Below are 15580 nucleotides of genomic sequence, written 5' to 3' on the forward strand. Positions count from 1 at the left end.
AACATCTGTCCAGCTCTCGACTGGCTGGAGAAGTCAGGTGAGCGAGGAGTTTAAATGACAGAGGTGATAATCACACATAGTCAGACTTCAGTTTGTATACTAAAGGAATGTGACAGAATGAGAGGGTTGGTAGACCTGTTTGTGTATTTGTGAGTCGTGAGGGAAGGTGACAGTGCCTGCCTCCCCCCCCCCCCCCCCCCCACACCGCTCTGCTCTCTGCTGTGGAAAATAATAAGTTGAGTGAATATTTGAATTCTCTCACATGGAGCTGCTGAGTCCCAGAAACTTCATGCCAGCATTCGGCCTCTCGGGTCGTCAGTTGACCTGATTTTTGGAGGAAGAAGTCGGGTTTTAGTAACAGTGGTTTTTCAAAAATCATGCTAATCCCTGATTGGCTCAAGGCTGGAATGGTAAATGAGGTCATTCATACCTCAGTGTGTTGGGACAAGAAGGGTGAAGAGCACAGGGCCGGTCTGTGGGAGCTCAGCTGGGACTCTATCAGTGTTGAGGAGTAACTAGTTACATGTAATTAAATTACAAAATAAATGTGATTGTAATCAGTTACTGTTACAGAGAAAATTATGTAATTAAATTACAGTTACTATTCAAAGAGTTGGGGATTACAAAGAGCCAACCTCTGAATATATTCTTTTAAGCGAAAAGATTATATGTAGAATATAATATTCATTCTGTTGATGAGTCCACCTGAATGTAGACCTGAATTTGAGGTTCTGGGAACATTTGTCCTTCACTGAAGTCAGTTGTGTTCTACAGACTTTTGATCTGTTTCGGTGGTTGTGCTTTAAATTCAGAATAATTTAATCTTAATTCAATTGGTATTGAATAACTTTTATCAAAAGATTGACAGTAATCAGTGTTCAGTACCGCAGGTTTAAACCTTCAAGTTAACATTTTAACTTGTAATCATAATATAAGTAATCAAATGTAAAAAGTTCACATTGTTTTTATGAAAACATTTAAATAGTTACATTACTTATTACATTTAAACAACGTAGCTAATCTGTAATGTGTTACATTTCAACAGTTACCTCCCCAACACCGGGCTCTAATGGTGTGTGGTTGTGCAGTACAGTTGTCATCCACTAGATGGAGACATTCTATTGATCACAGACTCTCAATCCCTGCAGTCGTCAGTATGCAGCTCCAGTAAGGAGACGATTAATGATGCATTTCACTGTCCAGAAATCACTGGGAGTGTTTGTCAGTTACAGAATACATAAAATGCATGTCATATTTATTTATATATTAAAAAGGTCATAAAACACGACTGATAAAACTTTTGGTAAACGTTCATATAATTTATTTTGTGTCGCTTCACTGATAGCTGTCGGAAACATCCACTGATTATGCCACTGCCTCTGTTTTGTTATTAAAGATGGTATAAAGAAATCATAGTTAAGGTTACTGAAGCCAAAAATTACAGTCAACAATGTTTTTGTTGGAAAACTTGTACCTGATTGCAGTTATTTTAAAAACATTTTAGCAGTAGGTAAAGTTGTTTTTGTCACTTTGGAGAACTTGGCATTTCCATACATTCATTCCTTGAAGACTCACCCTAAACTCCTCCCCCCAACCATCAACATGCTGTAACCACTAGATGTCTGACCTCATCCTAACCCTAACCCTAGAGTCCCCTTAATGTGACAGTGTGAAAACAAATGTTCACAGACACACTTTCAATCACACATACACGCAATGTTTTGCAAGTCAAGTCTACTAGACCAAACAGGAAACTACGCCACATGTCCAGGAATAATGTGACACTCCCATCAGGAAGATGACAGCATCTGTTTGTGCCTTTAACAAAAAAAAGTAATCTGCAATCTAGTAAGACCTAAAGAAACCTTAACCATGTTAACCATATACAGCTCAGGTTGAGTTGTCTTCAGGAAAATACCATCTTTGGCTTAATTGAAATAACTTCTTCATTAAGGTTGGGGATCTTCATCGTCATGGTAATGAAATCAAGAAAATCATGGTCGTGCAAAACAAATAAAAATAAACTGTGTTGACTGTCAGTTGGAAATGGTAAACCAACAGCAGTCTCTGATGTTTCATCATTGTTGACCACTGCGACCTCTTTCTTTTGTTGAACTCTTTAAAAACGTACTTCGTCCTTTGCCCCGTCAAAATAAGTGTCGTTTCATGGCTTTTGCTTCTGTTCTTCAGTTTCAGTCTCTGACAGGTGTCGTAGCTTTAATAGAGACGGAGCCTGATCAGAGAAATACGACCCGAGCAATAACAAGTGGAATTGTATCATTCACGGACAGCTTTATGTGTCGCTGTCTGTGGTGCTGAGCGGCGTTTCAGCACCACGGAGAGCACCCGATCCTATCGCTCCCTCCACGTCTCCAAACTGCTCGTTGTTCAGTAACTTCATCAACAGGAGCAGACTGCCTACACAGTTAGGCAGCACAAAACTCATATTTCTCCAACGAAACACGTCTAATAATATGCTAAGAGTAATGCTGACTCCAACCAGCCACAGCCTGACGGTGTGACGCGAATGAGAGTTGTATAGATACGGCTGAAAATGATTGAAAGACCGAAAGAATAAAGTGAAACAGCTGATATTGTTCATGACATTTTGTACACCCCTCATGTTTGCTGGCTTTTCCATGCTTCTACGGCCTATTTGATACAGCACTGAGTCTTTTACAAAAGAACAGAAAAGTAATCTAGTGGGGATCAGTGCCGCATCTGCCCCTAAGGAGGATAAGCAGTTTAGAAAATGAATGATCCAATTCAATTAAATTGATTTCTTCAGAGAAATATTTTCACACAACTAAGGCGAGTATAATCTGAATATTTTTTTTAAAGACAATATGTTTGATCTACAGTAGATTTCCCTAAAGAACTTTTTCATTTAATTTTTGTACAGTAAAAAAACTGTGATTTCTGCATAATTGAAGTCAGATTTATTCCTCTCTGGTTGCAGTTTTTTTTTGTATTATTTTATGCGCTCTGAGGATGATGCGGCACAAAAGCAGCAGAAGCACACAAACACGCACCATCACACAAATACGAGACCCACAGATAGATTCCAAAACAAGTTTTTATTGGCCAATTTACAGAAAGTGCTGTAGTGACCATTCCAAAGGAAAACAGACCAAAGAGTCAAAAAATAAATAAATAAATAAAAAAACTTTTACACACTATACAAGGTTTCGATGTTAATTTCACCGTCCTCTTCTAAAACAAATGTCAGGACAACATTAGGGTTTAGGCTGATGCAAAATCCACCAAAGATTTCAGGGGGGGTCGGGGGGTCGGGGAGGGGGTGCAAGGAGGGAAGTGACGTCACAAGACCAGGTGTCACAGTAGATGAATAAAACTCTTTAAACAACATGAGATCTTTACATGAACATACAGCAGAGCTACAGTATACACATACAGTAGGTTCTCCCAGCTCGTACCCACAGGACGGCTGGCAAAGGCTCACTGGGTTCGGGCACGACGTTTTCCAGTGTTCACCCTTCGTCAACATGTTTTCTCGTAACAAAACTTTCCGTCATTTGTGGATTGTTTGCTCTCATACGTGACAGACTGGATTCAGGATGGCCACGGCCAGAGATTAATGCCCCTTTCACTTCGAGGTGAAAAAAACCCCCACCTTCGACTGGGTTTTCTGATTTCCTCAAACGTGACACTGCCAAACACTTTCCCCTCTCTTCGTCGTCTTTTCTGAAAAAGTTGCACCGGGCAACTTTGCAATTCGGCGGCCTCGGGTTCTGGCTAATGAAGTGGGATGTATGTAATGTGACATCTCTCTCTAGGCCGAAATGTCTTTCATTAATGCCGTGTTTCATTCAAAGTTAGGAGTAGGGAGAAGTTGTGTGGGGTATTTGCAGTCTCTGTGCGCGCCGCTAATCCAACCAGTGACAAACAGAAATGAGACAGCTAATTTTGAGTCAGTGATATTTAGCTAGCTACTCACAGATTAGACAATAGAGTAGACAAAGTGTCTTTCAGGACATTGCAGATGTGACGGTGAAGATTTATCAACCCAGGCAGCTGTTTTAGCTTCGGGGACAAACTTTAGCTTCCCTCAAGTGCAAGCGATTGGCATAGTTAGTGTTCACTCCTGCCCGGTATGTGTGTGTCCTCCTCCAGGCTTTAGATGATACCATGTCAGTGTCACGTTCACCTCTCCTTGGGGTGAAAGTTCCAATATGAAGGAGGTCAGAGGTGATTGAATGGAACAAACACAGGACGTGTGACCAGGAGACCGGTGTTCAAGCCTTCATAAAGCGAAGGTTAATGTGGATTACTTCAATGTAAGGAAGTTACTTACATAACAGAATGTACATGAAGTATCTTACGTGATGTTTGTAATGTTGGTAATGTATTATTACTTCCTTTTAACCTAAACCGTGATCATTTCCTGATTCGCGTGGTTTTTGGTGCCTCTTTACTTTTCACGCGTGGGTGAGGCAAGAAATTACGCTAACAAGGTATCTTCTAGTATACTGACGGGTCCATTACACACATGGGCGTGGTACCGGGTTCCTCATTCATAAGTAAAAACAATCCCACAAATAGATTTTGAAAGGTGTTGACGTTAGTCGTTGGGCCACTTTGGAATGTACCATGTTCATTTGATATGGCAAATGTGTGAGCAAAGTGTTGACTATTTTCACACCCAGCAGACACGGAGTTACGGACTAATTTGTTTAGATTCATGTATTTTAGTCACTTGATCAACCTAAATCCAATATTCAGTCTCTGTTTTTATCTCATCCAACTCCTGAAGGAAATATTTGCCTCTTTAGATGCTTAATGCTCCATCCACTGCTCACCTGCTATCTACTAACTTTTTGTGGCCTGTGGTGCTGCATACAGTAGGTTTACCATCTTCATTTTTTTTCTTTAGTTTGATAAAACAACAAAAGAGTTTGATAAAAGAGGCAAGTCTGAACCAAAACATTAAAGGTGCTAGTTGTGAAACCAAAACAATAAGCTGAAAGAAGCTAAAACGCTTTGTAGAGATCAAGGGAACTGCAGAGTTGGGTGAAAACTTTCTGTGGGGTTGTCTTGATGAGCATTTTATTTAACATTTACTAATTTAATCTATTGCTCATATAGAATTATTAACTAGTGCGGCTTTAATGTTCAAACACAGATTTCCCCACAGCAAGCCTGCCTATTATTGTTTTATATCATGTATTACCATATTTGAGCCTTATGTTTCTTAACTCATCTTAGACTTATTTTATGTTTGAAATTAAGTGTAAGGAATCGATTTATAAACCAATTTCAAGGCAACCTTATAATAAAATATGATGTTTATGTTAATGGTTTATGTTCTGGTATTGGCCTCAAAAAGCTAGCAGCTGTTGGATTTATTTTTTCTTGACTTTCAACTCTGTAATGCAGCATTAATGACTGGTACGAGTGAGATGGAATAAATTATGCTTTTTTCAATAAATTCTTCTCGTTTAGGATCTCGTTTCTTTGACCACACCTGAGGCGGAAATAGTGAGTGGTGAGAGGCGTTTATTCATTTTTTTTCCCCCACAAACGTCTTGCCCAGTGCATCTTTAACTGACCTGTTACTACGGAGGCAGCGGCACATTCACCCGAACAAACCCAAGTTGACGTCCGCTGGAATGATCTGAACACTGAGCTGGAAACACACACGGAGGACTCGGGCATCGCGTCTGGAGAGACTCCTGCAGGCTAAGGGTTCGAGTGGGTGTGCACGTACGTATGAAGAGGTGCTGTGTGTGTTGTGTACAGGTGGAAAGGAAGGTTTCTGGGTGGACGACTTGGGGTCGTGTTGGTGGGGGGGAGGGGTCACCTACTATACTCAGTATTTACAAGAAAGGAGCGTATAAAAATGTACAAGGAGACTCCTCTGTCTTTCCCAAAAACCCGAACCCCTCGGCTAGTTCAACATGACGTCTGCGACAGCACACCGATCATCTTTTTTGTTTTTTGTTTTTGAGTACCATTGAAAATATGCTATTTCTGTAAAATCACCTGGCTTTGCCACATAGGCTTAGAATAAAGACGGATAAATAACATGAAGTATACAAACCAAAAATAGTCTCAGTTTCTTTACTTTTGCAACTCATTTTTCTTAAATAAAGGCTGTTTTGCATTTTTTTTTTTTTTTTATATACGGGACATCAGAAATCTCACTGTGAACTTTGACACATCAAACTGAATGGATGGTGCAGGGTTTCATTTCATACTTGGTCTCACTACTGACTGTAGTTGTGGTAGGGAGAGAGATCATTCCAGGAAAAAGCGTCTCTCAGGGGATGACCTAAATTTGGCGAGCTGTTCCTTTAAGGAGGAAGAACGTCGGCTGATTGAGGAGCAGTTTTAGTGTCATATTATTTCTTGTCAGCTGTATAAAACGAGAGGTTTTCTGACAAGGCTAAGGTTAGATCATTGCACTCTGTGTGTGTGTGTGTGTGTGTGTGTGTGTGTGTGTGTGTGTGTGTGTGTGTGTGTGTGTGTGTGTGTGTGTGTGCGTGTGTGTTTCAGTGTTGGCTTCCAGTAGGGGGAGATATTACCTCATATTTTGATCATCAACATCACATAAAGTCTTTTTTTAATTTCTACGGTCTGATTTGAAGTTTCATGATTGGAGGTGTTGCAGAATGTGTGTGTGTGTGTGTGTGTGTGTGTGTGTGTGTGTGTGTGTGTGTGTGTGTGTGTGTGTGTGCGCGTGTGTGCGCGTGTGTGTGCGTGTGACCGTGAATGTGAGTGTGTGTTTCAATAGGATATTGTGGTTTTGTCCCAGTTTTGGCCCTTCTTGCTCGAGCGTTGCATCCTGGGTAGCTGGACGTCCACGTCCTCCTCGCTGTCATCTGACTCAGCGCTGGTGATGTCGTCCTCCTCCTCCTCTTCTTCATCGTCTTCCTCCTCCTCCTCTTCTTCCTCCTCCTCCTCCTCCTCCTCTTCCTCCTCCTCTGCAGCCTGGGGCCCCTCCAGGTTCTGTGGTGAAAAATATTTTCAGATTTTCAGAAACTTAAAGTTTAAAAAGTTGTTTTAAAAGCAAGATATTGAACTAATATTTCCTTTTCCAGTCATGCGACTCTTCTCTTTTGTAGATACTCGAGTCTTATTTCCCTCCTATATTCCCTTCCAGACGGCATCCTTCGAACCCCCCGCCCCCTTACCTCCATCGGGTTGACCGTGATCGTCAGAGCGGAGTTGTCCCAGGTCACGTCGCCCTCCTTCGCCGTCTCTGCCAGCTTCACATCCTGTTGGTGGGTCAGATGGATGCGATATATGCCCAGCACCACCACCACCACCAGGGCGGCGATACACATAACGATGACCACGGTGGCGGCACTCGGTACACCTGAGACCAAGGAGGTAAAGAGGTAGGAGAAATGGAACAGGCTGATCTTGAAACAAAAAAAGAGCCTGAATATGTTTCTCTGAAACAAACACAAAATTGATTAGAATTAGTTAATCATTTTTTTATGAGGACCATCAGCAGGTTTTGTAGCAGTTAAGTACTGAACTTTCCTGGATAAGTGGCCCTTAAAAAAACTGTGTGGACCAACTCACAACAGCAGAACCTGAGAGGGAGAGTGTTGAAAAAACACCGGGTTCATCCCATAATAATCATTCTATCTTCAACCATCCCTGCCCACATCAGATCCACGCTTCCTGTTACAACACACCTAAAATTTGCCAGGACTGTGGATGCTGTAGATGAATCACTGCTGCTGGCGATGCCTCTCTTTAACTTGTTATGCTCATCAGGTCTCTCAGATATTGATTACCTGTGGTTAAATAAGAGTCTACTTTTGATCTTGTAATATTATGATTGATTTTCTTCTAATTCCTAACTATCCTCCTTTTTTCCTAATATAAAGTGCTTTGTTGTTTTAAAGCTGCACTACTCATTATTTTTGTGTTAAAAGCCCCGTGATAAACTCACACAAGGGATTTTACAGATTGTATTTTTGCTAATTAGATCTTACAATATCCATTTTGTTACTTTAAAACTGCACAAATCAATATTTTTCTATTAATGGTGAGTGGTATGAAAGGGATCGCTTGTAAGTGATGAATCAGATGCTGTCTTCAGAATTGTTTTCTTCCCCTAGTATACTTACATATAGTACTCTTACATATGTTGTACTCAACGGGGTAGTGTTGTCGCAATATACACACTGACATGTCGCATTTGAATGCATGACCTGTCAACACATCTGCCTGTTTTGCTTATTTCACCCAGAAATAAATATGTTTTTGTGCCCTCGATTCAACGCACACAATAAACACACCGATGGCTTCTATCCTACAGCAGTATGATCGATGTATACAGCATGTATTTATTCAGTGAGGTGCTCTGCAACAGCATTAGGTCATTGGGCCCTCCCTTTTTTGTTATGCAGCCATAGTCGTCACCACTGAGTGTGAAAAAATGTACACTCAATTTGTGGACCATTTTCAGCACATCATCCGGGATGCACTGAACCCATAATCTAACTCCATAATGATGTAAAAAAAAAACATGTAAAAACACCATAATAATACCAATAATACTCGTGCAGTGTTTGTTTAACCAATAGCCTGTTTGGCAGTGTGATTGCCTGGCTTGTGGTATTAGTGCTGCGTAGTTTTCTTCAGATGTAGGTGAAGTCGAGCTTGACTACGTCCACTGCGATGGTTTCTGGAACTGTGGCTGCCTGTTTATTAAAGTTTATGAATGTTAAACGTGTAGCGTGTCCAAATTGCACCAAATTCGCCAATGCACAACCTCTGGTCCCCAGCAATGCACCCACCAAGTTTGAAGCAGATGGGATGAACGGTTGTCGGGATATGAATATATAGTAGCAACAAAATCTGTTTATTCAATATTCGCCGTTCAAATGGAAAAGGCTATCGGCGTCTACAAACCAATCAATGTCAAGTACAGGGACATAAGAATGATACGTTCTTCAGTGCGCTCCCAAAATTGCAATGTAAAACCAAAACAAACCGGAATATATGCACACAGTGTAACAAAAACATAATCCTTGGTTTGGACTTTCAGGTGTGAAAACACACGAACTGTCATGGCTGCCAATAACACAAGAAACAAAGTAAGTAATACTTCTATTTTGCGTTGAATCTGTGCCAAAGTCCTGCTGATTGGATTCTCACAAATACAAACTAAAAAAGGTTGAGAAAGAGACGCGTAATCTTCAGATTGTTTCATTTACATATATAAAAACATATTTAATTCGGATTCTGTGTAGTACACGACTGCAAAGATGTATCCTAGACCCTATTTAGCAGCATAACCACAACACACACCGAGGGATTTCTCTTGAACTAAAATGTGTTTTTTTTCCGTCTACTCTGATCTCCAGCCTGCTGAAATAACACGCTTTTTCTGCGCCTGCCCTCTCTGGAGTCGTTCCTGCCTCTGTGTGTGTGTGTGTGTGTGTGTGTGTGTGTGTGTGTGTGTGTGTGTGTGTGTGTGTGTGTGTGTGTGTGTGTGTGTGTGTGTGTGTAACGAGGGTGAGGCTCACAGGGGACTCTTCAGATGATCATTTGATTCAGTCTAGTTCCTAGATTTTCACACTAAATCCACGGCCTTTGATCTGCCTCGGCGTGAAGCTTCACGCAGTTCCTCAGAGTAACTTGACTTGAATGTTTGCATGCGCGCATACACACACACTGTGACATTTTCCCCTTCATTCATTAATACTCTACAAACACTGATGTGATCTTGAACATTGACATGTGCCAAAACTTCCTCAAAGTACAACTAAAAATCTCTTTTAACAGTTTTTAGTTCTTGCCATACATCACTGATCACTGTGACATCCAACCACCCACCACCCTGCACTCTTCTGACCTCCTTTTCGCACACACACACACACGCACACACACACACACACACACACACACACGCACACACGCACACACACACACACACACACACACACCAACCAACTCTCAAGGCTGTTAACAGCAACGGCCACTGAACTCTCCAGGACTCTAAGTAGAATCCATTAGAGTCTGATGAATAATTAAATCTCGTGTGGTAGACCAATGTCTCTCCTCCTCGCCATATTCTTTTTTTACTTCAGATCACTCGCATGCACGGAGGAGGAGGGGAATAAGCTGCATCATTTGGGAGGGCCTCCATCGACTGAGCTGTGTACTCGAGCAGCAGTCTGATGAGCAGCGCCATAAACAAACTAGAAAGCAGAACCGAGCGTTCCCTTGGATCTCACCGTATTTACCCCGGGATGGATAGCTTTTTTCTTTTTTTTTTTTACAACGCTGGGCTGCCGAGTCTGATTCTCAGCATTTCACTCTCTGTGTGTGAGACTGTCTTTTAGGGGTGCCCATCAGTGTTTTGTCAAGTCAGCTTCTATATGTTTTTTTTTTCACATTTGTGTTTCCCAAAAGAGTGAATACTGTGGTGTCACATGTCAACCCTGGTATCATGTGTAATACAACCGTCAGTCCACCAGAGGACACGGTGTCACGTTTTGCCTCGTCGAGTGTGAAAAATAATGTGATGGAGGGCATTTAACGAAGTGGGAGGAGGATCTGGGGGTTAATAGAGAAATCAAACCCACGACTTTCATCCAGGAGACCGAGGTTGTGCCTAAACCTCAAGGCAAATTTATTTTTCACGCCTTGGCTGGTGACACAAAAGGCAAGTAGTGATGTGCGATACCACAGATTTCCCAATCGACCCGATACCAAGTCAAATGTGGGCTGATATCGTCGACACTAATACGATACCGATATGATACCGGTACGATACTGGTACCATAGCGGTACAATATCGATAAGATACGGATAAGATACCGGTATGATACCAGTACGAATAGGAATGATGAGTGCCATAATAAACATGTAAATCAGTCAATACATTTTGAACACATCTGTCAGTAGTTCCTGTCTTATTTAGACTGACTGTGGTGATTGCGTAGTTCCTTCTCCTGTTGAAAAATCAATACTAGAAGTGAAACGTTTGTAATTGGAAGTATTGACATTTCAGTATCGATCCACACACCACCAATGCGAGGCAAAACGTGACACTGACACAGTGTCCTCTAGTGGACAGGTAGGTGTATTACACACTTTGAGGTGGTACTTGGTTGGAAAGAGTGTGATACTGAAATACAAGATGAAATAAGGAAAACACGAAACACTCCAGTGAAACCTACCTGAGCTGTGGCTCGGATACAGGTCGTGCAGCATGGATGGATGGTGGATCACCTGCATGTACTGAGGCGGGGCCACCATGTGATTGACGTGTTCCCCGGCTTCAGAGCTGTGCAGGACGCTCACCTGGGTTTGGGAACAGATGGAGATGAAGTGAGGATTGAGGGAGTTGAAGTGATCCCAGTTAACATTTTACATGCATTCATTCAGTCCCAGTTTTATACCCGCCTGTCAGCCTGAACATACCTCGACTCTTACAGCTGATATAAATTCAGGCAGAATAAAGATTTTATAGTGAGGCTGGGAGAAATGGAAAAGCGAATGTATTTATGTTTGGGTCAACTCAATACAGGAAGGTGAAAATGTAATCTGAATTCAGCTTAACACCCGGCAAGGTTCAAACTACGTATTGTGAAACAGTTTGCTTCCTCCAGGGAAACACCGGAGAATGTATAAATAAGTCAAACTTTGTTCCGACCAGGGATGGAAACAAACGGGGGTTCGCTGACACACTGAACTGATTTTGGCATTTATCATCAAATGAAGAACAATGTATTAAAGCTGGAGTGTGTGTGAGTGTTTCTGCCTGACTCACTGTAGAACAGTTCAGGGTTTCTTCAGGAGAAGACGAAGTGTTCAATGTTACAGTGCGGCTTCTTCTGATATGTCGAACTCGGCTGTGTCAGTGTGTCTGGCTGCTTTTTAAGGTATTTATAAGGTATAAGGTATTTGTGCACCAAAATCTAACTGACTGACTTGTTTGGTTGCTTTAAAAGGCTGACGTCTCCAGGGTATTTTGCTGCTCAGAGATGCAAGTGATGTTACTGGAGTGCTTCCTGAGGTTCATTTTGAAATTTAATGTGTTGCCAGAGACCAAAGCTGAGTCACTTTTCCAGTTCCAGCCCTCTGGTTCACTTTGTAGTTAAAAGCAGCCTGATTTTCATAGTAACAACTTTCTGCTACTATTGCTGACTATTGTCAGTGATGATTGTTGAGAATATGCACATGTTATTTTCGGGCTGTTTGTCAGAGACATTTTCTTCCACATGAACTCCTCTTAGGAGTACTTGAGACGGGTATCCTAATGTGCGTGTGGGTGGGTTGAATCTGACATCTTTATTTCCATCTGTTTGTCACACAATCTGACCAAACTGAGAAGACTCAGTACAAATGCAGAATTCACACAGTCTTAAAATACTGACTTAACAATCTTACTGTCAGCAGGACTGCAGCTAACAATTATTTTTAACATCAGTGAATCTGACAATGTCCTTGTTGATTCATGGATTAGATTTGTGTTTTGAAAATATCACAACCCTGGCACTCTGAAACCTAAAAAAACCTTTGAATTTAGTTAACTATTATATTTGATTAAGAACAAATTCAACAAATAGCATTGCACTTGTGGAGGAAGAGTCATTGATAATATGTCTTCTAGACACATCTGTCTGTATTTCTTGTTAAGTTTTGTGTTTTGATTGTACATACTTATTGCTGAGTCTATGATTGTACAAATTGTATGTGTCATGAGTTGTTTAGTTTTCTGTATTTTAGAGGCCCATCTAGGGACGGGAATTGCAAAGGCTGTGGTGTGTCCCAATGTTTATGCTACATAGTTGTCCCTACACAAATAAACATTTAAGATACTTTAAGCTACGCTCCAAACGTGATCTGTAGTTTTAGGCTGTGGTTCACACGAACCTCGAGGTTGAACTCATTGCTGGTGTATCGTCCGTTGAGCTCCGAGCAGGTGAGGCGAAACCTTCTGTCCGTCAGCTGTCCGGGACGCCAGTTGTAGTAGCGCACCTGTCGGATCACCTGTTCATAGTTGGACATGGAGTCTACGCCTGTGAAAAGAGGCGGAGCCAGCAGAGTGTTGTTGCGGCTGGTATTCTGTAGGCTGCGGGTGTGAATTTTGTGTTGGTACCGTAGTAACCTACCATATATGGACATGCCAGAGGTGGAGTTGGTGGCGTCGAGGTGTTTTCCAAGCAGAGCGCTTCGCTGCAGCTGGAGAGACTCTTGCCCCGGGCTCAGCTCCTCCCCCAACACCAGGACATCACAGTAGTCCAAGTTATGAATGATCTCCTCCAGCACCCCGGGTCCATGTGCTACACACACACACACACACACACACACACACACACACACACACACACACACACACACACACACACACACACACACACACACACACACACACACACACACACACACACACACACACACACACACACACACACACACACACACAGAGAGAGAGAGAGCTATAATTGGCCTCCTCAGATGAATGCAGCAGAGGAAAACCAGAAAAGATCAGCATCGGTTCGCCCTCACCTCAAGTTTTACAAACATAAGAGCGTGTTGGCGATAAGATTTTAGATTTGGGATCATTTTCTATTTTTAGTTTCAATCATGTTCTCTTTTTTAATGAGCTGCGCTGCAGTTCTTTTGGAAGCCAATTGTAAGGCTTCTCAGAGGGGTGACTTTAGCTGTGATGTCTTTGTTCTCATCTTACTATAATGAACCAAACTAATAATCACATTTTATGCCAAACATGACCAGTGTGAATAAATGAATATGAATATGGTGACTGTTACATGCCACCAGTCTAATTGCTGTTACCAATGCTGTAAAATGTAAGCAATGCTTTGAAGAGTAACATTTCAAAAAGCACAGGAAGCAACACCAACACCTATTCCTACTCTCAGACTCCAATTACTCGTGAACTCTCTGAACACAGACAACGTCATGAGCTGCTGTGGTACCGAGTTCCTTTGCACAGCTCCCACCACACCGGTTCTGGGTGGCTGCTGGGGCTCTTTGACAGTCTGCTAAGCACCAGCCTCCATCTCTGACTGCTACCCGGCCTTCTCCCTCACTGTAGCTTCCCAGGGGAGGGAAGAGGCTATGCCCATTTAACAGCTTCCCAGTGGAGAAAGACAGATATGTGTTGTGTGTGTGTGTGTGTTCGGAGGGGGTTGTCTGGGAGGGGATGGGGGTTGGTGGTGGTGGGGGTGGGAGGGGTGTATGGATGAGGTGGAGAGAAGGGGGTAGAGTGAGCAAACCAGGAAATAAAGTTGTGTCCCAGAAGAGAGGAAATGCTACGGTGTTGTTTTTGGGTGTGAAGGCAGTTCTTTAAACTTGTTTTTGATTTCTTCTGCCACCAAATGACCACAAATTAATTCCAGTATTAATATATAGAAGGATAAATAATATAAATAACAATTAATAAACAGAAATAATATCTGCTTGAAAAGTGCCGCGGAATCACATTAAAAGATACAAACACATAAAAACACATCTTAGAAATGAAAAGTTGAACAATATAAGCAATAAAACAAGTGCAAACATATCATATTTGATTTCAATATACTCAGTACTTTCACTGCTAAAACCTGGTTTAGTCTGATATGACTGCAAGGTTTTGGTGGCTAATGTTAGCTACTGCTAGAAAACACACTTCTGTATAACCAGCATTTCCAGGTCAGTTCACAAAGTTCTGCCAATTCCTCTCGACTTCTTCTTAGTTACATCACATTATCATTTGGAATTAACGCTTTTGGCGACAGTGGCCGCTGTTCAGAAAAGTTCTGTGAAGTCTTTCTTTAAAATGCGTTGCAATGTGCAGTCTCTTATCAAAAATGAAAAATAAAAAGATGCAAATGTTCAATTTCTAACAATTGCAGAAAAACATGCAGTCATCTGTAAAGCTGCAGAAGGGGGAGATATTAATATTATAGCTGTTTACTTCAATCGATCTATTAATAGTTCTCTGAACTGTTTGTGTTTGTCACATCTTACTCAGTCTGGCCTCTGTGTTGCCCTGCTTTGGTGTTCAATGCAGCTTTGACATGAATGGAAGAATGGAAAAAAAAAAAAAAGGCCAATAGCTGACACAAGCAAGTACACACTTACAGTACAGTCTGGGTGCACCACTGTCCCAGGAACAGCTTGTGTGATCATGCAGCCAACACTGATCTCAGCTACAGTATGGGTGGGCTGAAAAAAATAATAATCAAGCTATATACTCCCTAGAAAGAATTACAAAGAAAAGAAATGAGATAAGAGAGACTGGAACTAAAGAAATGGAAACGAAAGAAAAACTCTATAGCAAAGCTGAAATAAATGGAACAGAAAATCAAAAAAAAAAATATTGAGCATTAGAGATGATGAATTAAAGAAAGAAGGGATGACCTGGGTTTTGATTAAAGGCATCAGAATACGCCTTGAAAAGATATTGTAGTATGAGAGAGAAAGGAGGCAGTGCTGAGTTGGCTCAGTGAGAAGACAAATGAATGACAGAGAGACAAAGCATGGAAGAGGGCGACGGGGTGATTTGCTGGGTCCAAAAGAAACGTATTGCATGCCCTGCAAAAGAAATATGCGATTTATCTTGAATCCTTTAAGCCTC

The 15580-nt window shown here is 41.6% G+C and overlaps 1 protein-coding gene across 1 annotated transcript in view; it reads right to left on the reverse strand.

Moving 5' to 3' along the window:
* Nucleotides 1–3058: 3058 nt before the first annotated feature.
* LOC138197027 (calsyntenin-2-like) overlaps nt 3059–15580 on the reverse strand; it is a 271940-nt gene continuing 259418 nt past the window's right edge. Inside the window, exons 13-17 of the mRNA XM_069147486.1 lie at nt 13107–13277; nt 12868–13013; nt 11169–11292; nt 7155–7339; nt 3059–6969 (exon numbers count right to left, since the gene is read on the reverse strand). Coding sequence (XP_069003587.1) covers nt 6748–6969; nt 7155–7339; nt 11169–11292; nt 12868–13013; nt 13107–13277 — 848 coding nt within the window. The 3' untranslated portion in view covers nt 3059–6747. The remainder of the gene's footprint in view (nt 6970–7154; nt 7340–11168; nt 11293–12867; nt 13014–13106; nt 13278–15580) is intronic.

This window comes from Embiotoca jacksoni, unplaced genomic scaffold, assembly GCF_022577435.1.
Source record: "Embiotoca jacksoni isolate LCO1_2020_lvr unplaced genomic scaffold, fEmbJac1.0.p SCAF_14, whole genome shotgun sequence".
Classification (NCBI taxonomy): domain Eukaryota; kingdom Metazoa; phylum Chordata; class Actinopteri; family Embiotocidae; genus Embiotoca; species Embiotoca jacksoni.